Below are 27,253 nucleotides of genomic sequence, written 5' to 3' on the forward strand. Positions count from 1 at the left end.
GTACAGGGAAGAAAGACTCTTTTTATATGGATAAGCAGGATGTGACTAAATTTCCTACCACTAGTGGAGATGAAGGTTCATGCCTCTATGAATCTAATTTAAATTAAGTGTTCACATATGTAACCCATGAGATAGACCTATATTATAATATTTATGAGTGTTTTTATCTCTGATGTATATTTACAAATTTACCCTATCAAACCCCAAAGAAACACAAAAACTTGATATTCAACATGATTGTTCATTGTTATCTGGATCTGGCAACAAGCCACTCCATTGCTACTGTGTAGACTATTTATAGGAAAATAATTACAAATATAAAAATCTTTGGCATTAAGTTCTTCCCAGAATTCGTGTACCAAAATTGATCATCGCCCGATTTAGAGGGTGAAACACAAAGTGATCCGGCAATTTTCGCCCAGTTCCAGCAGTGTGGACCACTCACACAAACCCAAACGCGACCGTCCGACCGACCGGCCACCTTTCACGAATCACACCAGTCATTCCTAAGGATGAACGGCCACGATTCCCCAAAGCCCTCCACCCTGCCAGCTCAATCACGCCACCCGCATCCATCGCGTCCCGCAAAGCGCCTCTCCTCCGCCTGCCACTGCTCTATAAGGACTCCATCTCATCAGCGTAGTCTCCAAACTGGAAGACAGAGGCGACCCGCCGTCCCCGAGGCCGCGAGCACCACACGAACCCTAGCCGCCACTCCGAACACCCGCAGCGGTAAGCCCCCATCGTCGATTCGACTCGGTCCTATGCCCCGATCGCCATTCCTGGGGTTTTGGGGGCCGGGGGTTTTGATGTTTGATTCGTTGGTGTTGCTTTTGTTGTTGTGTGGTGCAGGGTTTTGCACTATATGCTTCCGACAAAGAGGGTGGACCGGCGGAGGGAGCTGAGGACAGCGGCGACGAGGTTGTGAAGAAGGTTCGGGTAGGGGAATCGGTGGCGGCAGCGGAGGCGATGGTGGCCGGGGAGGAGGCGGGCGGTGGCGGCGGGAGCAGCAATGGGAACGGGGTGGCGGAGATCGATGAGGTCCTGCACAGCAGGCAGCTCGCCGTGTACGGGAGGGAGACGATGCGGCGGCTCTGTGCGTCCAACGTGCTCGTCTCCAGCCTGAATGGGCTTGGGGCTGAGATCGGTGCGTGGCCCCGCTGATTTCTGACTTGCACATTTAATATTTTCCTGTCGTAATTGTTGGCCCTCGATCTTTGTCGAGCGCATGTGCGCACGGCTCGCCGGCCGCCGCACCCTCCGATCACTCCTACGACCACTCACAACCACTCTAAGCACTCACACGACCATTTGACTGTGCTAGCGACCACACACAAGCACGCTTAAGCACTGGTCGCAGGAACACAGAAACACTTGGATGAGAGAGAAATTTTTGTGTCACTCAGCTATCACGACTTTTCGGTTTTCTTTCTCTCTTATTTATAAACTCTTATAGACCTACCCTTACATGCGATCCATACTCCGCAATTTGCGTTGTATCACATATTGCAGCTAATGTGGGGCACGAAAGTCACAATGTCATGACGCATATCATGTCCCACGTCTCAGTCCTATATCTACTCATACATCCCTAACGCAAGCAAGGCAACTTACGTTTGACTCAAAACACAAAAGAAAATACAAGACGCTGGCACCAACAAGTAATTATATTCTAACATTCTCCCCCTAATCTTGTTGTACCTTCATGATCTCGACCATGCCAATCCTTGCACGAAGCTCCTGGAACCGAACGCGGCTGAGTGGTTTGGTGAGGATGTCTGCGAGCTCCCGTTCGGATTCAGCAAACTCGAGGTCGATTTATCCTCCAGCGACACAATCACGTATGAAGTGATATCGGGTGACAATGTACTTGCTGCTATCGTGGAGAACTAGGTTCTTGATGAGTGAGATGACAGACTTGTTGTCCACCATCAATGTCGGTGCTCAGAGCCCTTCGCTAGTGAGCTCGCGCAACAACCGAGCGAACCAAACACCCTGGCAAGCTGCTGTAGCCGTAGCCAACGTGTGTTTAACTCAATACATAAAAGAAAAGACAAGACACTAGCACCAACAAGCTATTATATTCTAATAGTAATGTTGGTTGTGCCCCAAAACATTGCCATTCTTGTGCTGCTCTCACACTTTTATTGGTCTTTTGGAACCTGTGATAGTTTCACTGTATCCCTATAGGTTGTGCAATGCAGTATGTGTACATGTTGAGTTGCTGAATTGAGAAATACAGTTTGGATAATTGCTTGTAATTGGTACGCACAAGCAAACAGACTGGTGGCCTTAGGCATTTATGCTCGATGAATGTTTTCTCTATTTGAGTTTCTGGTGGACTTGTAAAATGTAAATGATGTGGCCATTTTTCTGCTTGTTAGGTACATATTTGGGTTTTTTTTTTTTTTTTTTTTTTTTTGCTGAGACCTTTAAAGGTTGACTTCGTTATAAGACACATGACTGAGTATTTCTTTCACCCCCTCCAGTCATTATACTTTGCATCAACACAATAAGCGAATAGTACTTCTTTCACCCCTTTTCTCCTGTTCAGCATAGGAACGAAAGGAATTTTCTTTTCCTATTGAGCCAGTAATTTAATTACTATTAATAGGTAGCTATTTTTCTTATTTCGTATGTGCATTTGCTCAGATTCTAATGCTAGCATGTCTTATTGCCTTATTCACATGGTATAATTGCTACGAGCACTATGTTTTATTAATATATGCTTTATCTGGATCGGTGATCTTTGGAATTAATATTTGCTTTCAACAGCAAAGAATCTTGCTCTGGCTGGTGTTAAGTCTGTCACCCTACATGATGTGGGAAATGTGGAAATGTGGGACCTATCAGGCAATTTCTTTCTATCTGAGGATGACATCGGCAAGAACAGGGCTGTTACTTGTGTCGCAAAGCTTCAAGAACTTAACAACTCTGTTCTTATATCTGCTCTAACAGAAGAATTGACCATTGAGCACCTTTCAAAGTTCCAGGTCTGCTAGTTCTCTGCTATGCTAAAATTTGTTACTTGTCATTATGTTGCTTTCATTCGTCTCCAGTGATAGCTAATATAGTCATGGTTGAGAGAATAACTTTATTCGGGATCCCTCCCTGAAGTGCATGGAGTGATGCTCTCTATAAGTAAGGTCGCATTAGTTCCTGGTTTGGATAGTAACAGGCAAATTCGTCCTGTTATTTGACATTATCTTTTACTTTTCTGCTCCATGTTCTCCAGTTGATTTCAGTAGCTGATCCTATGCTTATGAGTAATTGTTCTTTCTTATCCAAGTGTCGTCCTGCTCATAGTGCCAAATGCATTTCTTTTGTAGGGCCTAGTTGAATTCGTTTGCGTGTAATAAAAGATACTGAAACCAGGAATTAAATTAAATGTTGTGCAAGTCAGTATGTTATCTCTTTGCCAACTGCAAGTTTGTACCTAGGGTGCACGTGTAGCTCAGATATGCTTTATTAAATCCATCCATGATCTATTTTTTCCAACCTACTTCTGTGAAAAAGGTCGGTTGATTATTCTACTGTGGAACCCCTTAACATACCTTCTATATCGATATCCTTCTCTGTGGGCCTGTGACTGGTCATTATCTGCGGCATGGCTGATAGTATATGGATAACATATTTCCATATTCAACCAACTTGGAACTCTTGAAGTCACCAAGTTGGCCACAATTGAATACTATTTAATGATTGTGTTATGTTTGATAGCATCGTTGAATATATTGCTGCAGTGTTCAATACTTGTATCATAAATCATCAATGTAACTCCATGAGCTCACCAGCTATTATACATTGATCATACTTACACTTATCTGATTTTCAGGCTGTTATTTTCACCGACATTAGTCTGGACAAGGCGTTTGAATTCGACGATTATTGTCGTAGCCACAAGCCTCCAATTTCCTTTATCAAAACAGAAGTCCGTGGTCTTTTTGGTAGTGTATTTTGTGACTTTGGGCCTGAGTTCACTGTTCTTGATGTCGATGGTGAAGATCCGCATACTGGTATAATTGCATCTATCAGCAATGACAATCCTGCAATTGTGACCTGTGTTGATGATGAGCGCCTTGATTTTGAGGAAGATGATCTTGTTGTTTTCTCAGAGATCCAGGGTATGACAGAACTGAATGATGGCAAGCCAAGGAAGATAATAGATGCAGGGCCATTTTCCTTTTCCATCCAGGAGGATACAAGTAATTTTGGCATTTATACAAAAGGTGGAATTGTTACACAGGTGAAAGAACCAAAGATCTTACAATTTAAGAGTTTGAGAGATTCTATAAGAGAACCAGGGAATTTTCCTCTGAGTGATTGTTCAAAGTTTACCCACCCTCCTCTGCTTCATTTCGCTTTTCAAGCTTTGGATAAATTTAGGAAAGAGTTTGGATGCTTCCCTGGTGTTGGTTGTGGTCAGGATGCCCAAAGGTTTGTGGAGTTCACTGCTTCTATCAATGAAGCAGCAATTGACAAGATAGATGATGAGCTTGATGAGAAGTTGTTGCGGCTTTTTGCAAGTGGTTCTAGAGCTGTCCTGAACCCAATGGCTGCTATGTTTGGTGGACTTGTCGGTCAAGAAGTTTTGAAGGCATGTTCTGGGAAATTTCATCCACTGTGCCAGGTTGGTGTCATGAATTGCAAGATATTTTATGTTTATCTAGTCTGTTGTTATTGTGTGATAAGCTCTTTAACTTTGGCAGTTCTTCTACTTCGATTCGGTAGAATCCCTGCCAACCTATCAATTGGACCCTAAAGACTTGAAGCCATTGAATAGCCGCTATGATGCTCAGATTTCTGTTTTTGGCTCTAAGCTTCAGAAGAAGCTGCGGGATGCCAATGTCTTTGTTGTGGGTTCTGGTGCTCTTGGATGTGAATTCTTAAAGAATTTATCTTTAATGGGGGTATCTTGCAGCCGTAAAGGGAAACTAACTATAACAGATGATGATGTCATTGAGAAAAGTAACTTGAGCCGTCAATTTCTGTTTCGTGATTGGAATATTGGACAGGCTAAATCTGCAGTTGCTGCTACAGCTGCAAGTGCTATGAACTCTTGCCTGCATATTGATGCTCTCCACAATCGTGCCTGTCCAGACACTGAGCATGTGCTCCATGATGCGTTCTGGGAGGGCCTTGATGTTGTCATTAATGCACTTGATAATGTTAATGCTAGGATGTACATGGACATGAGATGCTTGTACTTCCAGAAACCACTCTTGGAATCTGGAACGTTGGGTACAAAATTTAATACCCAAATGGTAATTCCTCACCTTACTGAGAATTATGGGGCTTCACGAGACCCTCCTGAGAAGCAGGCAGCCATGTGTACAATCCATTCATTTCCGCACAATATTGACCATTGTCTGACATGGGCTCGCTCAGAGTTTGAGGGTTTGCTAGAGAAAATTCCAACTGAAGTAAACTCTTTTCTGTGTAATCCTACTCAATATGCTGCTGCTATGAGAAAGGCAGGTGATGCTCAAGCCAGGGAATTGCTTGAGCGTGTATGTGAATGCCTTGAGAAGGAGCAATGTGAAAGATTTGAAGATTGCATAACCTGGGCAAGACTGAAGTATGATTTATCTCCCCAGTTTGTTCGTTCTATAGTGAATTCAACAGTTCTTTGTTTACTTTTGATCTCTGTCGTTTACTCATATCATCTTACTTGAGTAGATTTCACAAAACTACAACTATTTTGGTACAATACCCACAGAACCACAAGTTATGGGGTCTATTTCACAGAACTAGAACTGTTTTGACACTATATACCACAAAACTACAACTTTTAACAAAGTAGGTCCCAAAAGTAATTTTCACATAACTATGACATGGTGGTCACAAAGTTGTAGCTTTGTGGCAAACAGTGTCAAACTAGTTGTAGTTCTGTCTTCTGTGAGATAGACCCGAAAAGTTGTAGTTTTGTGGGTATTATATCAAAATAATTGTAGCTTTGTGAATTTTGCTCTTGCTACTTCAAAGTTTAACTGATTTCACTGAATATATCATCCCAAAAGGTATAGGACTTGGGAGAGAGTACTCATTTTAGATGTCATCTAATAAACTTTTTTTTATTTGCCCAGATTTGAAAACTACTTCTCTAATCGTGTGAAGCAGCTAACATTCACATTCCCTGAAGACACTGTCACTAGCACGGGAGCCCCTTTTTGGTCTGCCCCAAAGCGTTTCCCTCACCCGCTGGAATTTTCAGCTGCTGATTCATCACACATTCACTTCATAATGGCTGCTTCAATATTGAGAGCAGTGTCTTTTGGAATCTCCATACCTGATTGGGCAAAGAACACTACTAATCTAGTCGATGCAGTCAGTAAAGTTATACTTCCTGAATTTAAGCCAAAGAGTGGGGTTAAGATTGAGACAGATGAGAAGGCTAATAACATCTCCAGTGCATCAGTTGATGATGTTGCTGCTATCGAAGATCTTTTAATCAAGCTGGAAGCATGTACCAAGAAACTACCTTCGGGATTCCAAATGAAACCTATTCAGTTTGAGAAGGTTAGCCTATTCAAAAACTTCTTTTCGTTGTGTTAACCTTTTTCCATGCTGTTGAAAAACAACCTCATTTCCAAATATTTTCAATCTGGAAGCAACTGTGCATTCTTTAAAATATGAACTATCGGATATGTTCTGACCTGATAAGCAAAAAGATGAGCATAAATTATGTTGTGCTATCACATTGCTTTCTGCTTTAGACTGATTTATAGAAGCTAGTTGCCTATCAGTTTTCTGATTCCTTGCTAGTAATATTCATTATTTACTTCTGCCTGGCGCCACGCTGCCACAGAGAAAAATCAGTTAGCAGTTCTTTGAGAAAATGAGAGTTCTGAGAGATCTTTACATCGTGCTGTTCTATCACTTAACCTTCCATATTTGTGTCAGCTTCATTTATGTGCTTCTGTTTCATGATCACTGACAAAGATTTATGTACTGTGATTTCTGTTGAAACTCGAAGTCTCGAGGAGCCATGCTATTGTAACATAGGCATTTCTGTTAAACTTTGAAGTTCAGCATAAGAAAAAAAATACTCAGACATATTGTTGTAGAAAAAACAAAAGTAATCGAACTTCAACAGTTGATCCTTTTTGGTATATTAGTTCTGCTTATACATGGTTCATTCCTTTATAGGATGATGATACAAATTTCCACATGGACTTAATTGCTGGTCTTGCAAATATGCGTGCACGGAACTACGGCATCCAAGAGGTCGACAAGCTGAAGGCGAAATTTATTGCAGGAAGAATCATCCCAGCTATCGCAACTTCAACAGCCATGGCCACAGGACTTGTATGCCTTGAGCTTTACAAGGTTCTGTCCGGTGGGCACCCAACGGAAGACTTCCGCAATACATTTGGTAACCTGGCGCTACCAATGCTCACCATATCAGAACCTTTCCGACCCACTGTGATCAAGCATCAAGATATGAGATGGACCGTATGGGATCGGTGGTCTATTAAGGGCAACATCACTGTTGCAGAACTCCTGAAGTGGTTAAGTGACAAGGGCCTGAGTGCTTACAGTATCTCCTGCGGCACATCATTGCTGTACAACACCATGTTCCCGAGGCACAAGGATCGACTGAGCAGGAAGATTGTGGATGTCGCCAAGGAGGTGGCTAAGGTGGATGTTCCAGAATACAGGAGGCATCTGGATGTTGTTGTGGCTTGTGAGGATGACAACGGGAATGATATTGACATTCCTCTTATCTCCATTTACTTCCGATAGGTCACTCGGTGAAAAGAGTTTTGGGTACATTCGTAAATTCTGTTAACAGTTTCCTCTTTTTACGAGTTGGTAGCAGAGTGATCACTGCTGGAGTTACTTGCTTAGTGGTGCGTCTCCTTACAGTTTAATACTGGTGCTTTGGCCCTGCTGTTGCATGCCAACTTTTTGCAGGTGTGCAATGCTTTTTGGATATTTTGATGTATGAAACTATGAATGCTTTATGGCTGCTGCCAATCCACAAAGCAGAATTTGGTTTAAGGACTCGAGGTGTTCACCTGAGTTCCAGGTTTTGACTTGTATGGCCATTTCGCTCCCTAATTTCCAGCTATTCTTTACTCACTGCCATCATCAGTTTTGATACAGTAACATTTATCTTTTCCAATCACTAGCATGCCTTACGACACACGATAATTTCATTTTGTTAGTTACCAGCGTGACTTGCTGGCAACGCAGTTAATTTCGAATTTTTTTTCACTGACATATGAGACCAAGCAGAGAACGAAAAATAACCAAAATTTTAATGAAATTTCATGAATTTTGGTCTTGCACCTATGAAATTATAAAACAAATTTGAAATCCCCTTTCGATGACACGTGGACAGTCACAAACATGGCATGTGCCTTATACTCCAAGTCACCAGGCGATGATGGTGGTCGTTTCCGATTCCGTGATCGACCGTTGTGCTCCACTTCCATGAGTTGGGTTTAGCTCTGCAAGTCAAGCAGCAAGTCTGTCGCCGCAACGTAGTTCTGTTAAAAAAAAGAAGTCGCGATGACGTGGTGGTGCAAGTAACTAAACAAATGTTCTTATGACTTCAGAGCTCAGCGTTCGTCACAACTAATATGCACCTCACGACTTTGCTGCACTGCAGGGTCGCAGATTCGTTTCGTGTTTACTCACATGTCACGAGTTCTTCACCCGTCCTAAAGATCTTTGTAAAAAAACAAAAACAAAAAAACCCAGAGAGACAGGGCCGGGAGTTGAGAACTCATAAGAGCAAAACAACTAATTCATCCCACCCTCTATCCCACCCTTTTGCCAAAAAAAAAAACCCCAAAAACACATCTCCAACAGCTCTCCATCCCACCCGCCGTACTGATGCACCCTCCATCCCGACCTTCCGCACGTCTAAGGGTCCGTTTGGTTCAAGGAATGAGGTGAGATGGGATGGGACGATCTTTGTTTTTGTAGTGTTTGGTTCAGAGGCAGCAGGGATGGGATGATCTCTCCTAAATAATATTCTCTTAATATGCTTAGATGAAGATATCCCTCAAAATCGAAGGGACGAAACCATCCAACTTTGTTAATCATGCACATTAGTAAAATGATTAATGATATTAGTATGCTTATATTACTTATTAGTACATATTACTATGAGATTAGAATTGGTAAGAGTTAATGTACTAATTATTGCTAATTAATGAGCTAATTAGAGTATAATTATAGTTAATTAGTATATTTTATTGTTAATTAGTAATGACTACGGCAAAAATAACATTAATATATGTTGGTGCATGTTGATTAGTGTATTATTAATAATTATTATTTAAAATTAAAAGATATAATTAGTTGATGGTTTTCATCCCCATCCGTCCTCGTCCCTCCAACTAAATAAAAAAGAGACTCATCCCATTCAATCAACCAAACAAAAAAGAGGATCATCCTATCCTAAAAACAGGGACGACTCTATCCCATCTCACTTTATCTCCCAACCAAACGGACCCTAATATGGCGGCCCTCTCCCCCCACGTCATCCCTAATCGTCGGTGTTAAGGATTGGACTCAACGCGATGCTTGTCATTGATCACGGAGCAATACATATATAGGCATCTGACTTCCATACTCAAGCTACCAATTTATAGAATGCTATCGGGCGAGAATGGAAGGAGAGCCGAGATGGACGGAATTGACAGATTACATTCCAACACCCCCCCGCAGTCACGACGTCGTGCTAGCGAATGTTGAGACTGGAGCGAAACTCGGTGAAGATCGGTGAAGGGAGCCCCTTGGTGAAGATGTCGGCGTATTGAGAGGAGGTGGGTACGTGGAGGACCCGTATGGCGCCGACGGCGACCTTCTCCCGGACGAAGTGGAGATCAATCTCGACATGCTTGGTCCGTTGATGTTGCACCGGGTTGGAGGAGAGGTAGACCGCACTCACATTGTCGCAGTAGACCAAGGTGGCCTTGGACGGTGGTGAGTGGAGCTCGTGGAGGAGTTGGCGAAGCCAGGTGACTTCTGCCACCGCATTGGCGACGGCGCGGTACTCGGCTTCGGCGCTGGAGCGGGAGACCGTGACTTGGCGTTTGGAGGACCAGGACACCAAGTTGTCACCGAGGAACACTGCGTAACCCGAAGTGGAGCGTCGCGTGTCGGGGCAGCCGGCCCAGTCGGCGTCAGAGTAGACGACGAGGTCGGTCATGGTGGAGCGCTGGATGTGCAGTCCCAAGTCCAGTGTGCCACGAATGTACCGGAGAATCCGTTTGAGCGCACTGAGATGAGGCTCACGGGGATCATGCATGTGGAGGCACACTTGTTGGACGGCGTAGGAAATGTCGGGGCGGGTGAAGGTGAGGTACTGGAGAGCCCCGGCGAGGCTGCGGAAGTCCGTCGGGTCGGCCACCGGCGCTCCATTAGTGGCGGAGAGTTTGGAGCTGGTGTCGACGGGAGTTGTGCAGGGCTTGCAATCCGTCATGCCAGCGCGGTGCAGGATGTCGAGGCAGTACTGGCGTTGGCTGAGAAGAAGACCGGAGGACTGCCGTGAAACACTAACACCAAGGAAATGGTGCAGGTCGCCGAGATCCTTCATGGAGAACTCGGACTGGAGAGCTGAGATGGATCGACGGAGGAGCTCGGTGGAGGAGGCGGTAAGGACGATGTCGTCGACGTAGAGCAAGAGGTAGACAGTGTCGGTGCCGCGTCGTAGGATGAAGAGCGAGGTGTCGGACTTGGCCTCCGAAAACCCGAGCGTCAGCAGGAAGGAAGCAAACCGATTGTGCCAGGCGCGCGGGGCTTGCTTGAGACCGTATAAGGACTTGTTGAGACGGCACACCATGTCGGGGTGGGAGCTGTCGACGAACCCGGGAGGTTGGATGCAGTAGACCGTCTCTTGAAGTGTCCCATGCAGGAAGGCGTTCTTGACGTCCAGTTGATGGATGGGCCAATCCCTGGAGACCGCCAAGCTGAGGACGGTGCGGACGGTGGCGGGCTTCACAACGGGGCTGAAGGTCTCATCGAAGTCGATGCCGGGACGCTGCGTGAAGCCGCGGAGGACCCACCGAGCCTTGTAACGGGCGAGGGAGCCATCGGACTGGAACTTGTGCTTGAAGATCCACTTGCCGGTGACCACGTTGACGCTTGGGGGACGGGGGACGAGCTCCCAGGTGCGGTTAGCGAGGAGGGCGGAGAACTCCTCTTCCATGGCGGAGCGCCAATGCGGATCGGTGAGTGCGGCCCTGTACGTCCGGGGAATCGGGGAGAGTGCAGCCGCATGAAGGTTGAGACGATCCGGAGCCTTGCGGATGCCGTGCTTGCCTCGGGTGGTCATGGCGTGGTCGTTGAGGACGGGAGAGGCGCCGAGTGTGGAGGGCGGAGGCGGCGCGCCCGGTACACGGGCAGAGCGCGGTCGGGTGGGAATGGCGAAGTGCGGCGGCATGGCGAGGACGGTTGGCCGGGTCGGCCCGATGGGCGAAGGGGCGGCCGACTCATGTGAGTGGGCGGCCAGCGGCGAGGTGGGAGGCCCAGCGGACGTGACGGCCGGCCCAGCGGAGGAAGCAGTCGGCCGGGCTGAAGGCGTGGAAGTCGGTCCAGGTGATGAGGGGGCGGCCGACCCAGGCGAATGGGCAGCCGGCCAGGTCGTCGATGAATTAGACGGCCCAGGTGATGGGGCAGCCGGCCCGTTGGAGCGGGAAGCTGCGACCGGCCCAGGTGTGTGGGCGGCTGTCCTGTGCAGATGATGGCAGCCGGGCTGTCCTGGGTGGTGGCGCCGCCTGGTTAGCCGCCAACAGAGGGTCAGTAGGAGATCGCCTGTGGTGAGCACCAATGGGGGCCTGCACAGGTGCTGAGAAGTCCTCCAAAAAATCGAGATCAGCTGCACTGGAAGTGTTAGTTGTGACCTCGGCAAATGGGAAAGATTGCTCGTCGAACACGACATGCCGTGAAATGATGACTCTATTAGTGACGGGATCAAAACACCGGTACCCTTTATGGTGGAGTGGATAACCGAGGAACACACACATGGTGGAGCGGGGTGCAAGTTTATGAGGGGCGGTGGCGGAGAGATTTGGGTAGCATTTGCAACCGAAGACTCGTAGGTGTGTGTAAGTGGGGTGAACTCCGTAAAGGGCAAAGAAGGGTGTGTGATTTTGAACTGTCTTGGTGGGATGTCGGTTTATGAGGTGGGTGGCGGTGTGGAGGGCCTCAACCCAAAAGGTGCCGGGAAGACTAGCTTGGAATAAGAGGGAGCGAACAATGTTGTTGAGGGAATGAAGGATGCGCTCAGCTTTACCGTTTTGGGGGGAGGTGTGAGGGCAAGATATGCGAAGATGAACACCGTTGGTGAGGAAGAAGGTTCGGGCGGCGGAGTTGTCAAACTCACGGCCGTTATCGCATTGGACATTGCGGATGGTGGTGGAAAACTGAGTTTTGACATAGGCAAAAAATTGTGACAGGGTGGAGAAGGTGTCGGATTTAAGGCGAAGCGGGAAGGTCCAAACAAAGTGAGAACAATCATCAAGAATGACAAGATAATATTTAAGACCCGAGATGCTAACGACAGGAGAGGTCCATAAGTCACAATGAATTAACTCAAAGTTGGCCGAAGCCCTAGTGACAGAATTGGTAAAAGGGAGACGAACATGTCGTCCAAGCTGGCAAGCGTGGCAAAATTCGGGGGCTCCTCCTTTCGGCAGGGGCACAACGGGGGCAAGGCGAGCGAGAGCGTTGTGGCCAAGGTGACCAAGACGGCGGTGCCAGGTGTCGGTGGTGATGGCAGCTAAGGCTGTTGCGGACGGAGCTGGAGGCAGGGTATGTTGGAGTGGGTAGAGAGGACCGGAGCTATTGAATCTGGCGATCACGGTCCTGGTGCGCAGATCCTTCACAGAGAAACCAAAGGGGTCAAACTCAACAGAGCACCAATTATCACTGACAAAACGTCGAACGGAGATTAAGTTTTTGATAATAAAGGGTGAGCAGAGAATGTCACGGAGAGTAAAGGAGCGCTTGGGATGGTGGATGTCAGTGTGCCCTATGGACGAGACAGGGATGGTGGAACCATTACCGACAACAATGTGGGAGGGGGAGTTGGAGTTGGGAGGGTGTGTGAAGGAAAGGGTACCGGCGTCGGAGGTCATATGTGCCGTAGCACCGGTGTCCATGTACCAGTCGTTTGTGGCGGGTTGCGGCAGCGTCGTGGTGTTGAAGGAACCCGCAAGGGATGCTTGATCCCACTGGGAGGGAGCACCGGCGCACCAGCCCATGGGCTGTTGGAAGCCCACGGGGGTTGGCGGCTAAGAAACCGCCTGCTGGGCCGCGTGGCCAAGGCCTCCTTGCGCCTGAGACCAGGGCTGGAAGGCCGTCGGTGGGGCGCCAGTTGGGCCGGTGAAAGCGGCCCCAGCGAACGGTGGGCCGGCCGGGCGCGGACCAAGCAGGCCGTGGCCCAACGGACCAGGCCACATGTGTATAGTGCCGGCCCAAGGGTTCTGGGGGGAAGGCCAGTGTTGAGCGCCACCGGTGCCTGGCTTGGCGCTGCCACCAGTCCCTTGGCCGGTCTGCTGGTTGAAGCCGCCACCACCTCCTCCGCCAATGCCGCCGCCGCCGCGACGGCGCCGATTGCGGGAGTTGTTGCGGCCACCGTGAGCACCCTGGGTGCCTGCGCCGAGGCCGCTGGTGTGAGCAGGGTTGGCGCCCTTGCCGGAGTTGCCGCCGCCAGAGGCGCCGGCGAGGAAGACGGCGGAGGTGTTGGTGCAGCGCGGCGACTTGTGATTTCTTCCAGGCGGAGGAGAGAGAGGAACTCGGCGAACGTCGGGAAGGGACGCTGCATGGGGATTAGAGACCGGAGATGGACGAATTTGTCGCATAGACCGTTGAGCGTGTTGAGGACGAGAGTGCGGTCGCGGACGGGCTCGCCGAGGTCGCCGAGGTCGTCGGCGAGTGCTTTCATCTTGCGGCAGTACTCGGAGACGGTAAGGTCGCCTTGTTGCAGAGTGTGGAACTCCGTCGTCAGGTTGAGAGCACGCTGCTCGCAGTTGCCGAGAAATTGGTGCTCGAGACCTCGCCAGACGATGCGAGCAGTGGTGTCGGCGCAGAGAACGTCTTGGAGGAGGTCGGCGGAGATCGTGCCGTACAGCCACGCAAGTACGACACAGTCCATTTGTACCCAATCGGCGCGGTCATAGTGAAAAGCGTCGGAGAGGACGTGATCCGCAAGGGCGTACTTGCCGAGGGCCACCAGGAAGAGGCCACGCCACCGGGTGTAGTTGGTGGCGGCGACGTCGAGGGTCACGGGAACGAGAGCCTTGATGTTGAGGACGCCGACGGCCTGGGTATGTAGGGCGGCCAGGGCGGCATCGTCGAGTGGGGGCGCGGCCGGGCGGTGGGAGTCACCGGCGGGCGGAGTCGGGGTGTGGCCCTGATGGAGGCGCGCAGAAGCGAAGAGGGCGGCGAGGTCCGGCGGCGTGGGCGCCGCGGGCAGGGATGGCGCAGGAGCTGCGGGAGGAGATGGCGTGGGTGCCGTGGGCGCGAACGCCGAGGGCACCGCGGACAGGGGATCGACCGGTGCCGGAGCGAGGGCGGTCGCGGGCGCGCCGGAGGCAGGAGCCGGAGGTGAGGGCGCCGAGAGGAGGGCACTAAGGACGGTGGAGAGCGCCTCATGCGCCGCATCGGAGGCCCGGGTCGCCGTGGAGTCGGCGACGGCGTTTGCTGTCGCGGGATCGATCTGCATGCCGGCGGGGACCTGGAAGGCGGCACGAACGGCATCCGCGACGGCGTCGACAGCAGAGTCGAGGGCGGCGGAGATGGGAGAGGGAGGAGTGGAGGAGGAGGACTACATGGCGTCGTCAGAGGACGTGCGGCGGCGGAGAGACGCCGGCGGGAAGGGGTTTAGGGAGCGGAAGCGGATGATCGGGAGGCTGATACCATGTTAAGGATTAGACTCAACGCGATGCTTGTCATTGATCACGAAGCAATACATATATAGGCATCTGACTTCCATACTCAAGCTACCGATTTATAGAATGCTATCGGGCGAGAATGGAAGGAGAGCCGAGATGGACGGAATTGACAGATTACATTCCAACAGTCGGTCCCCCGTGTTCGCTCCCGCCACCATCGCGAGCTCTCGCCCTCGACCTCGCAACAGGACCGGGACGGAGCCGTGCTGTCGACTGGAGGTAGGTCCCCATCCCATTTCGCCCCTCGCCGTCCGCCTGCTGCTCCCATACGCCACCTCGCCGTCTGTCCGTACACCACGAGGTTCGCGGAGACAGTGATGACGACCATCACCACGTAGCTCCGCTCCGCGCTGCTCTCCCCGGTGGCCTCCTCCTCGGCGCGCCGCCGCGGGGGCAGGCACGCGTCCTCCTCCGTCCGGTGCGCCTCCTCCTCCCTGCCCGCGGCGTCGACGGCCACGTCGCTCGCCCAGACTTCGACAAGAAGGACTTCCACCGCAACCTCACCCGCAAGAGGTTCGGCCGGAGACGCTCGAGCTCATGAGCCAGGAGTACACTAGTAAGTAAGCACGGAGGCGTGAGTTGTGAGCTGATTCGGAGATCTTTGTTTGCTTACTCTGCTCATTGATGAGGCGGGCGAATTGAATCGAATTGTTGTGCTGTGCTGTGTTGTGCAGGTGATGTGATCAAGACGCTCAAGGAGAACGGGAACACTGCTTCTTTTGCAGGAAAGCGCATCATTGTGAAGAATATAGCAGAGGTAGATCTAACGAATTTTATTTTTTGCTTTTGTTTTGGACTTCATATTGAAAATGGCCAAAGATATCAAAGTCAAAATGTTCTCAACTGTAACAGACTCAAAATGTTCTCAACTGTAACAGACAATGTTCTTTTGTATCAGTCGAAATCTCTGTTAATTTGATAATGTCCTGTCCTGCCAACAAAATTGTGATGCAAAGTCAGCAGTTGATGATGTTGTATAGTACTTTAAACAATTGATAGAAAAGGACGGTGCCCATCACTTATGTCACTTCACAAGCTAATGTGATTGTTTCTTTCAGACACTATCAGCTTCTGACCTTCGCGATCCTGAGATTTCAGCTCTTGTAGCTTCCAAACTGAGGGAATTCCACAACCTTGATATGCCTGGTCCCAAATATGTGCTCATTTGAGGGATTTCAGCTCTTGTAGCTTCCAAACTGAGGGAATTCCACAATAGGGGACCGAAGTCTGAACCTGCTCATACAAATACAGGAACTGGCTCAAAACTGCCAAGAACTTGTGCCCATCTAAGGAAGCAACGAAATTTCGCTTGGACAGCCTGGAGAATGAGATTACTACATTGGAGAACCAATTTGATGTGTATCAATCATCAATTATGTGCCTATAATGTAAATACAGACCTGAAAGGGGAATCTCTTGAACATGGATAGCTAGGACTTCCAATTATACCAACCTGTCAATTATGTGCCTATAATTAGACTACAAGTATTCCTTTTGATGTGTATCAATCATCAATTATGTGCCTATAATGTAAATACAGATATGAAGGGGAAATCTCTTGAACATGGATAGCTAGGACTTCCTATTGTACCAACCTGTCATGACAGTCTCTTCTCTTGTTGTTTCAGGATTATGAGTATGCAAGTTTTAACCCAGTTGCGTACGACATTGCTAACCAATTATGCGAGATGGTGGCTAACTATCATTCAGCAAAGCCTCGTATACTGGACTATAACAAATATCCAGGTATTGCATTTTTAATAAAACTATTTGTTGTGTGAACTATAAGTTGTGTCAAAAGCACATGATACATTAATTCAGAAAGAATTGTACACATCATCATACATAATTTAAAAACACTACACTCCTCCATAATGAAAACACTACTTGATAGGTTCTGACTATATTATTGCAAATGCTTACACTATAAGAACTACGACTCTATATACAGTTGTCATAGGTGCTCGACTAGATCATCTTGAAGTTGAGAGTGAGCTTGTTGGTCCCTGATATCATGATTGCTTTTAATAAACTCCATAAACTGAGAGAGCTCAGGGGTGTGCTTCTACAAAGGAGATAACCCAAGAACCCTAGCACAATTTCTTTTCTGCACGAATAGCTATCATGGTCTACTACAGATTGCACTATACGAAGAAACAGAGAACGAGTCATTCTAAATCTACGCAGAAATAATAATAAAATGAGATGAAAGAATAAAAAATAAGAGAGAATAAATACATATTCACTAATTACAAACCTGCGCTGAAAGATAGTCGAGTCATATATGGGAGCCTCTGAAAAGTAGTCTTGGTATAGTCTTTCATGTCCGGCTTCTCTGCCACGATGAATTACTCGATATCCTGGCACGGAACCGCCATGGCATTGAGCATTCAAGCGCTGATCTTTATCGTGCACTTGAAATGCTGTAGCAACAATGAGTTTGTCGTCATCAAATAAGGTCGACGACAAATCCATGCAAATTTACTTGACGATGTTGCGATGTCTCATTGCGATCTTGGAGATGAGATAAAGATGTGTGGCAGAGGACACAGAGAGAAATGAGAGAGGAGACATAGCTCAGGAATGGCAAATAGACTTGCATATATAAATCTGAAAAAATAGTTGTTGAAAAAATATCCGTTAGAAATATAGCTGTTGAAAAAATATCCGTTGAAAAAATATCCGTTAGAAATATAGTCGTTACAAAAATATAGTCATTACGAATATAATGGAGAGTGAAGTATAGATATGCTGTTGAAATGGTGAAGTAATATAGGTGAGCAATCTATATGGAGATATAGAAGATGTACGGTGAAGTTACTCTAACATCGCAGTACTGGTTAGATATGGAAATGGAATGCAACACCAGGTTATCAGGGTACGTAACCTGACAAGAAGTAACCGCTCCTTTTCAGAATTGATGCCCACCCATAGCCCTTGCATTGGATATTTTCCCTCTTTTCAGAATATCTTTCAGATATTTTTGTTCTCTTTATATTTTTTATTTTTATTTGGCTATGTGCATCCGAGTGTAAAAATAGAAAATAAACCCTTATATGATTGTATCATTCTAATATAATGATAATAAAAAAAGTAACAGCTCCTGACAACAATTAAAACCTTTCAGCTGGTAGGTACTAACAATCTGAGAGACTGAGATAACTCCTCCCAAGAAGATGGGGGTAACCAAGAAAAAAGAATCTACCGTCACTGCCCAGCCAGATCAGCCAGACAGAGGAGAGAGAGACCGCTTTCCTACATGGCTGTCACCGTCGCACGGCTGCGCGTCCCCGTCACCGACCCTCCACCGTCACTTCTTGTCGCCGCACCTCTCCCCGAGAGACGACGAGCAGCTGCAGAAACGACTCGCAAGTATGGCATACTGTTGTTGGAAATATTGACGGGAAGAGTTCCCTGTTCTGAGGTGGATGGACCACTGGAACAATGTGCATCTCCCTACTTTGGCGGTGAGATGAGTCTTGTGGAGCTGATTGACCCTAGTATCGGTTCCTTCCCTGAAGATGCTGCGCGTGCACTTTGCGAGGTTGTTAGGTCCTGCATTGATCCAGATCCAAAGAAGAGGCCACAGATGGCAGAGGTCGCAGCTCAGATGAGAGAGATCGCAGCGTTGGGGCCTGACGGAGCAACTCCAAAGGTGTCACCGCTATGGTGGGTTGAGCTTGAGATCATGTCTTCTGAGAGCAAAGTTGGCTGCATGCGAGATGATATCATGTCTCCCTCTGTGACTTAAAGTTCTTTGATCTGTTGGTTGCTGCTAATCTTATTTGTGGAATTGGTGATTAGGTAGAGGATGGTTGGAAATTTGTTCTGTGTGAAAAATTGCAAATAGGTAGTGATGTTGTACATGTAAAGAGGGTTAACATTACAAGACTGATGCAGCCAAGTGAACAATAGAAAGGATGTGTGACTTGCTTTGCTGCAGTAGCTCTGTCAAGTCCTGGGATTGCCATGTTGTACTGGAATGAAAATGCCTTGTGATTTTAACATTCATGCACTGAAAATGCTAAATTTCAGCCCAAATGGAAACAAATAATGATATTTCACTTTGGTATTGTGGGACCCTCTCACATGGAGATGGGATCCCTCCAAAAATCGCTGTATGCTGCTTGGTGTGGTGGGCACACGGTATTCTTTAGTAAAAGGCGAAAGAATAGTTCGCTTTGTGCTCACCACGCAGCTGCATGCCTTGCAACACTTGGCTCGGGCGTTATTCTAAAAGAGCCCCTGGTGCAGATGACTCTGCAGCTTAGCGGTATGGGACTAAACTAAACCGATTGTATCTAACCTGGTAGGCCTAATTAAACCACCTGGTGGTAATGGGCCGGGGCCGGGGCTTATCCAGCACTTACAAAATTGATCTCCTCGAACTGCAACTTTGGTATCGCACTGAAGACATGCGTGCACATCTCGAGCCAAAGGGGAAAACCAGGGCAGCTCAGCATTGTAGTTGTGAACACCAACATCTCGAATCTGACGAGGATAAGCAGGGAGACGACCAGATGGGTGGCCGTAGCTGGTGGCACCTAGGAAACACAGCTCACGACACAACTAACACAAGAAAGTTGCTGCAGAAATAAAGTAGAGAGAATCTTGCCTTCGCTGCATTACTTTAAAAACTCAGATTCTTTGTGATCCATCGTGCCTCCAAATGCACATCAGAAGGCATAAAAAGAAGGGGGGGTGGGGGAGAACGGTTCTTGCTGCCATGTCTCTCTTTAGCCTTTTCTTCCTCTCTTCTGGAGCTGTTTTGTTATCTTCAGCCTTGATGAACATATGACATTCTCGTGTCGCTTGCACACTCTACCTTAACAACACAATGCTCATATCCTGTGGTGCTCGCTCTCGGCGGTGCCTCCCAGCTAACAGGATCAAGCGATGTATACTTACACATATGTGTGTGGACGTCCGGGTGCTCTTGCCTCACTGATCTGCAGTGCTTCTGCTTCCATCCATCCCGGGATAGGAGAATCGTCTCATCATTCTGCCTCGCAAAAGTTGCAGCTGGATCAACGATGACGATGACGGGGATCGAGCGCGCAACTGGCGGCTAGCTCTGCGGTTCGGCCTTCATGGAAGCCTTGCTGTACAGCTCCAGGGTGTCGCCGTGCGCCGGGTCCAGGCACAGGGCGGCCTCGCAGTCCCGCAGGGTGCTCGCGTTGTCACCCATGGAGTCGAAGAATGCTGCACGAAGATGGATCAGCTGGAGGTCTGGCTTGAAAGCTATTGCTTGTGAGAGCTCTCCGATCGCCTCCTCTTCCTTGTTTTCGTCCATCAAAACTGAGAGGAAAAAAAATATTGCATTTATACATATGCCCCTCAAAGCATCCTGGTCGACTCAACCAAAAATCTTAAACTGGAGCAGGTTTAGTAGCATGTGCGCTACTACTGTTCCTGTAGCAGGGTCAACACTTTGTATAGCGAACCAGTGTACCATATCATATTGCCGTTCCAATGTAATTTGGTATAAGTAACAGAGAAAGGTTTACTCGTCGTTCTATTTGCGGGACTGAAAGAACATGCACACGACGCAGAATCATATAGACTGTGAGATGATTCTTCTAGTCTATTACATATATATTAAAGGGCCAAAAATTAGAGCAATTCCAGAGATAAGGTACTGTAGCTACTGTTTATATAGGTCCCACATATATGTGTGTATATACGGAATGTATATGTATCCGTATATATATATATATATATGCATATATGCGTATACATGTACACACATGTATGTATATATATACACATACATATAAGTGTCTGTATGTATATACGTACACATAATTTTTTCACAATTCCAGAAAAATAGCGAAAGGAATAATAGTTATATTGATAAATCAGCTGAAATAATCTAAAATGCATAGAAAAATATCTAAAACTCAAAAAAATATGAAACAAATTTAGTTAGGTTCGTATTACCGTCATCTACATGTTAAAATTATATGCATGCATGAAAGTACCACTATTTTCCCCATAAATATTGATAAATTTATAAATAAATATTGAGATATCCAAAAATGGTGAATTCATTTTTTTTAGTCTTCTTTTGTCATGCTCTATGCAACAAAAAATGGGCGCAGCGTAGGGGCGTCAATCTGCCTAGTTTTATTTATTGCAATGGAGAAGTTCTAAAACTAATCTAGCAAAGAAGCCCCTGTAAGCTTCAACTTGAACTACAACATCCAAAATGCAAAATACTCTGTAATTTAACAAACAGTTACCGTTCCCAGACATTTCTTAATAGAAATGGATCACAAATTGTATCAACTATAGTTCTCACCATGCAAAACCTAACAGAATGCAAGCTTCCAATATGCTTCGCAATTAGGTCCTGAAACTACTGTAACCTTTGCGTAGACATTATAGTAACACAAGCAGTCCATGTCAATATGTTAACAGAATAGCCTTCCGATATGTTTGGTCATGAAACTACTGTAACTATTGCATAGAAATCAGAATAGTGCAAGCAGACCATGTCAATATGTTAAGTACGCTCACCAGCTGCTCTGTATCTGTAAGGATAAGTCCTTGTAGGATCCAGAAGTGTCGCTGTGTTCAGATCAGTTTTTGCATTGTCGCCGTCGCCATATTCTGACCGTTTTTCATATGCTGATGCACTGTTTGTAGCTATTTTTACGAGTTCTGTCATCTCTTCAAATGCAACCGCTTTTCTATTTTTCAGGTAATGGACACGCGCTAGACCCTGATGCGCCCTTGTATGCTTTATGTTCAGTGCTATACCGTAACACTCAGCTGCCTCATCCAGCATATCACAATCCACATATATGCTCCCCATATTGTTGTATGCCTGAAGAATGTTAGCTGTGAGCACAAACAATTAACAGAAGTTATGCAAACAGTCATGAATGATTCTTACTTGCCCCTTCCGAAGGTTGTCGGATGCACAACTGTTAGCATGTTCCAGAAGCTGCACAACAGAGAGTGCAGATTCTTTGTCAAGGCTAGAATCTCCTAAAGCATACGCCTTCAGAAAAAAGGCTTCAAATGATCTTTGAAGTCTAATTGACTGCTCAGCCTTGGCTAGTGCTTCGTCCCGATGTCCACTATCATATAAAATCCATCCTTCATATACAAGCCTCTCATGCTCATGGAGTGAACAGTTCCGTGCAAATCGCAAACTACGCATGGCAGCCTTCTGACAATTTAGCCTACAATGTATAATAACAACAAAGTCAGGCCCCTAAATCCAACAAACAATAAAAAAATATCTCACTTGTTCGTTTCTATGTTTGTTATCCAAGAAAAAGTTCTCATAATTATAGCATTACTAAGAAAAAACTATTATTGCATCACTAGATGTTGGCTGCGCCTCTACGCAGACAGTATCAGAAATTGCCCACATTTTTTGAATCAGTTACTAATTGAATAATTTGTCCGCGTTTATGTATGATATGAAATTATCACCTAGACAAGGTAGAAATTATGGGATGAAAACAGTGCAAGGAGAGCTGTCCAACCAAATCTGCTTCTGTATAGCAAGCTGATGAACAATGTAATAGACTAATATGAATGTACAAGTTACAGTTCCCCAAGCGAGATATGTTCTTTACATAATTCTAAATATTGGCCCTCCATTAATTTTTTGATTTAGTAAAAATTGCTCGCATGAACCAGAAGTTTGAAAATGATTTGTTCTCAGCTGTACGAAAAGGATTTGTTCTCAGCACATGAAAGGAGAGAGTTATAGATGCAGATAGATAGACCTTAGCAGGAGAAGTGATTGTCGAAACCGCAAGCTGCTGTTTCCGGGTTCCCTGGTGAGCATCTGCTGCACAACTGCTAGAGAGCCGATGTCGTCCACCGCAGACCACCGATCATACAGCTGCATCCAGCAATCTGCCATATCCCACTGCTGCATCTGCCCTCGGAGGAGCTCAATCAGCTGTTCCCCGTGCATTTTCCCATGGAACATCATATAAGTTGGATCCAATGTCAATATCGCCCTGACATCCTGCACAGCTGACTCGTATTCCTCAAGTGCAAGGTAGAACCACGCCCGAAGCTCAAGGCAATGGGTCACCATCTTGAAACCGAGGACCTTGCTGATCTCTGCGATCGCCGACTCCACATTGTCCTCCTCTAACAACGCAACAGCACGATATTTGTATGGGTAAGTCAGCGTCGGATCGAGCTCCGTCGCCGTCTGGAGATCAGGCATCTTCTCCTTGCCGACACAATACAGTGAACGTTCTTGGTACATCCATCCGGCAGGCTCGTCATACTCACCGACGACACTGTTCATCAGCTTGTATGCAGAGTACTTGTGCCCGCGCTTGTACTTGGCACGTGCCACTCCGGCGAGCGAGTAGACATGGCCCTCGGCAATGGCATCCTCAAACCACCCTTGCGCGTCCTCGAACTCGCCGCGCTCCAGCATCACGCACCCGAGCTGGTGCAATGTCAGCTGCTTCTGCCATGGCAGCTCTGCGCATTCATACAGTCTCTCCAACAGCATCACCGTGGTGTTCGACCTCATGTCTTGCTCCATGGCAACGGAAGAGAGGAAGTAGTACAGCGCGAAGGACGCGTTACCGGCAATGTCAAGGCACTCTCGGCCCTCCGGGCTGCAGAGCAGGCGCGCGATGTCCGGGTTGGTGAGCGACTTGGGGAGCTCCCGCAGGAAGGCCTGAAGGCAGGCGGCGACGAGGAGGTGAGCGGCCTCCTCGAGGCCTAGGTCGATGAGGGAGAGGGCGTCGTCGACACCGCGCACCATGGCTCCGAGCTTGTCGTCGCAGGCTGCCTTGAGGCCCTCGCAGCAGAACTTGTTGGAGAAGGCGAGGAGCTCGGGGATGGTGTCGGGCGGGAAGTCGTCGACTTGGCCGTGGCGGCTGTAGGCGGCAATGGCGCGCATTCCGCGCGGCGTGATGCCGTCGCGGGTGAAATCGATGCGGTCGCGCTGCGCCTCGGCGAACCCGCCATAGAGGAGCGTGTTGAGCGGCTTAGAGAGCGCGGCGATGCACGAGCGCTCGCACGCCACCTCTTCCTCACCGATGATGAACCACAGGTCATTGGTCTCCGTCTCCTCTTCCTCACCCACCCCGTAGGCGGCGTCCGACGTGTTGCGTCTGAGGCGGTGGGGGGGAGGGGTGTCTGGAGGAGACGGCGGACGGCGGCACGGGCAGACCGGGTACACGCTGGAGGACACTCCGGCGAAGACCGCGGCAAGAGGGCACTCGAGGAGTGGGGTCGTCGCGGTGCAGGGCGCGAGCGGAGGCGGCGTCGGTTCGAGCTCGTCCTCGCGGCGCTCATACCGGAGCCACGCGGCGAGCACGACGCGCCGGTGCGGGTCGTCCGCGTGGACGCGCGCTGCCCGCAGCGCCCGCCGGAGCAGCCGCGCGTCCCCGATCGAGTGGAACAGCGCGTGCTGCTCCAGGTACACGTCGCAGAGGTCGTCGTCGCCTCCCGTCGTAGCGGCCGAGACCCGCCGGAATGACGCGGCAAGCGCCGAGACGTGGTCGACGGGGCGCAGGCACGCGTCCAGGGCCGGCTCGAGCGCCTCGGCGACCGGGAGGCCGCACGGCAGGTGCGGCTCGGCCGCGAACGCCCCTGATATGGAGGACGCTGCGAGCTGGTTATACAGCGATGCGGACCTGAGGGAGAAGCTCTTCTGCGGGGGCGGAGGCGGCGGCCTGCCACCGCTGGTGCTCCCGCCAGCATCCCCCGAGCCGGACGTGGACGCCGCCCCGACGGAGCTGAAGGCGTAGAATTGCGCGGCCTTGCACCCCTCGATCAGCTTCAGGCTCCGTATCGTCGTCAGGAAGTTGTTCGTCATGGTGAATTCCGGCGATCCTCCTCTACCCCTCGCCCCGCGCGTGCCTCTGGCTATCCGCTATCGTATCACACCAAGACGATCAGACCAGAGCGGGAGTTTCCGGCGGACGGCTCGTGCGCGCGCGCCTGGCCTCGCCTCCGCCCTCCCGCGCGGCCCTGCCGTGCGCCCGGGCGTGACCTGCTAATGCCGTTGGTTGGGGGGCGGCGGGAGAGGGCCGGGCGCGGGGAGACGAGGCGCTTCGTTGGGACTTGGGACACGGAGGGGGATCAACCGACGAAGGCGGGGGTCCGTAGCTCCCGCCCACTTCTGCAGGATTTTATTTTTTTTGTTGGAATTTAACCGGCTTTTCTCCCTGCCTCTGGGTTTTGGCTTGATGAAATGGACCTTTTCCCTGGTCGGAGGAAACAGCAGGCAAAGGATTTGTTCTGTTTTGCATTTTGCAGGAATGTGGGTAAAATAATGTGCAGAAATTGAGCCTAAGGTATTAATCATGATGCATGTATAGCTAGGAGTTTATCGTCACAACCATACATCGAAGTATTTTTTATCCCAATGATTAGGATTTTATGCCCTCTCTAAGGCAGAACTCACATATGAAATAATATCACCTCTTTTCTCCCATTGTACTCGCTCTCCTTTTATTCCTCATCTTTCCTTTACAAGTGGACTCATATCCTGTTTACGTGAGCTAGCACCGGAACTTCTAGTTTTGAGTCTGCTTATCTTCCGCCCATGAACTTAGCAGATATTGTGTTAGTCTCAATAAACCTTCAGGAATTATATCGTTTCAAAAGGCTCCACATAGACACACATATTTGTGGTTTTGCAAATATTTCTTTAAAATAATAGAAAAGTGATAAAAATGATGGGAACAAAACAAAAAAATAAAGGACAGGAGAAGTTGACTAGAGAGGTCAATAGGAGCATCACCAAAAATTTGGATAACCTTTCCTAATTATTACCCAACGTGTATCTCTTCTAACTTGGACAAAATCACATAGTTCCTGACAAACTATTGACCTTAGAAGCCAACTTAGGAACCCCTTGATGCAAAACGGAAGCAAGAATGCAAGAGGAACAAACAAAATTATACAAACTAAGCTCCAACAGTCTCACCATGGGTCTTGACAATCTGATCTCAAAGAGAGCAGAGAGATTTGAAAACTCTGTCTCCTTGGTGGTCTGACTCCTATCATGACGGCCTAACTCCTAGGACTACGCAAAAATCAGCACTCGGATCAACAAGATCCAAAAGGTAAAATCCAATTAAACCACCTTTGAATCCAATAAAATTTGGATCATAAGTACATATAGACATGGTGGATCACCATAAAAAAGATCTATCCCAAAAGATCAAAAAATAATCACAAAGTTCATTCCTTTTGGAAAAAAGCGGTGGGGCACGAACAAGTTCAAGAACTCCAATTTTGCTATGCTCGTGAGATGGATTGATCCAATATCATACCAAAAATGTTGTCATATGTCCTAGAACCTTAGAGACTCACGAAAATTCATCCAAAATCGCAGCCCAAATGGGAAAACAAAAATTGTAAAAAGAGAGATAAACAACAGTTTCTTATCCAACACAAAGAGAAGAAAATGGGGGATAAAAAGGAGTACAAAATTACTTTAATAGATCTCATCTAATTGATAAGGAAGTTGAATAAATAGGTACATTGCTATGATACTACCCTCACATCACTCTCTTGTGCAAGAACAAGAAATATTATATCTAGACCTACCTCACTTCTTTACCCTTTCTCTCTAAGCCCTCCCTGACTAGAAACTGAAACTGAAACCCTTGAGAGACACAAGCACCAGCCCCCTCTCTCATATAAATTATTTTGAACATCCCAAAATATCCTCACTCCATTACATGTTCTCCCTACCCTTTAAAGGAAAAACCGTACAACTCTTTTTTATTTTGATCTAATGCTCGCAAGTTCTTTATCTCTTTGTTTCGTCTTGACGTGAGCTTCATGATGGTGCCACATGCACATCTATCATTCTCACTATTTTAAGGCTAAGCCACAAAACCGGTTTGCACCTTTTCAAAGCATGACTCCCTATCGCTTGCTTATATCCTAAGCAAGTCTTCCCATATTGATGCATGTCACAACATCCCACGATCCTAACTGCTGTTAAGTCTCTTTCAATCCCATTTTCGAGCCCCCTTGTTGCTTACGTCAGAATCCCGCTCACCTTGACGTGATCAACATATCGTCTTTATCAATTTTCTCATACTTCTTAATCTCTCTACGTGTATAGTATGGATCACCCTTGATTTCACCTGACACTCTGACTGTTTGGCTCCAAGCCTCTCGCTTAGTCCCAATCCTCTCGCTATTGGCCGTCAAATTGAGTTCGTTGACTTGTAACAATTTCTATCGCCTTCACCAACACCGGTTAGTCACAAATAATAATCATACATTGCAACAAATAAGATATGCTACTATAATCCCAAACTCTCATATTTATATTTAACTATAAATCAAACTTGTCAATTAATCATCATAAAAAAATC

General features: G+C 47.7%; 2 protein-coding genes, 1 non-coding gene and 1 pseudogene across 7 annotated transcripts; 2 read left to right on the forward strand and 2 right to left on the reverse strand.

Annotated features, from left to right (window-relative positions):
* Positions 1-865: 865 nt before the first annotated feature.
* LOC133916310 (ubiquitin-activating enzyme E1 3-like) lies at positions 866-8,039 on the forward strand (annotated as a pseudogene).
* A 7,009-nt stretch (positions 8,040-15,048) lies between these two features.
* On the forward strand, positions 15,049-18,810 carry LOC133916311 (probable choline kinase 1). Of its 5 annotated transcripts, XM_062359931.1 has the most exons (4): positions 15,049-15,471; positions 15,590-15,672; positions 16,544-16,661; positions 18,043-18,810. In XM_062359931.1, the coding sequence occupies exons 1-4, from the start codon at positions 15,453-15,455 to the stop codon at positions 18,054-18,056; spliced, it is 234 nt and encodes a 77-aa protein (XP_062215915.1). In that variant the 5' UTR covers positions 15,049-15,452; the 3' UTR covers positions 18,057-18,810. The 5 variants fall into 5 exon arrangements, 2 of the variants coding, with proteins under 2 accessions (XP_062215915.1, XP_062215914.1); XR_009909479.1 differs by lacking the exons at positions 16,544-16,661; positions 18,043-18,810 and adding an exon at positions 15,974-16,423 and having other exon boundaries at positions 15,049-15,475; XR_009909478.1 differs by lacking the exons at positions 16,544-16,661; positions 18,043-18,810 and adding an exon at positions 15,974-16,423.
* A 184-nt stretch (positions 18,811-18,994) lies between these two features.
* Positions 18,995-19,115, reverse strand: LOC133917198 (U5 spliceosomal RNA). Its single transcript, XR_009909607.1, has one exon. It is a non-coding gene; the product is annotated as a U5 spliceosomal RNA (small nuclear RNA).
* A 507-nt stretch (positions 19,116-19,622) lies between these two features.
* Positions 19,623-25,061, reverse strand: LOC133916313 (ethylene-overproduction protein 1-like). The gene is made up of 4 exons (XM_062359932.1): positions 22,661-25,061; positions 21,814-22,105; positions 21,435-21,744; positions 19,623-20,213 (listed from the first exon to the last, which is right to left on the reverse strand). Exons 1-4 carry the CDS (start codon positions 24,727-24,729, stop codon positions 19,984-19,986), a joined length of 2,901 nt encoding a protein of 966 aa, XP_062215916.1. The 5' UTR covers positions 24,730-25,061; the 3' UTR covers positions 19,623-19,983.
* Between the last annotated feature and the right edge of the window lie 2,192 nt (positions 25,062-27,253).

Source organism: Phragmites australis, chromosome 4, assembly GCF_958298935.1.
Source record: "Phragmites australis chromosome 4, lpPhrAust1.1, whole genome shotgun sequence".
Taxonomy (NCBI): Eukaryota; Viridiplantae; Streptophyta; class Magnoliopsida; order Poales; family Poaceae; genus Phragmites; species Phragmites australis.

Bases quoted from the DNA above. Each gene is read 5' to 3' on its own strand.
- LOC133916311 (XM_062359930.1), top strand. The intron at 15,673-16,543 runs GTAGATCTAACG...TTGTTGTTTCAG, and splicing joins TTGTGAAGAATATAGCAGAG to GATTATGAGTATGCAAGTTT.
- LOC133916313 (XM_062359932.1), bottom strand. From the start codon at position 24,729: ATGACGAACAACTTCCTGACGACGATACGGAGCCTGAAGCTGATCGAG. The intron at 22,106-22,660 runs GTCTATCTATCT...TATACATTGTAG, and splicing joins CAATCACTTCTCCTGCTAAG to GCTAAATTGTCAGAAGGCTG. The intron at 20,214-21,434 runs GTGAGCGTACTT...TTTTCCTCTCAG, and splicing joins TTACAGATACAGAGCAGCTG to TTTTGATGGACGAAAACAAG.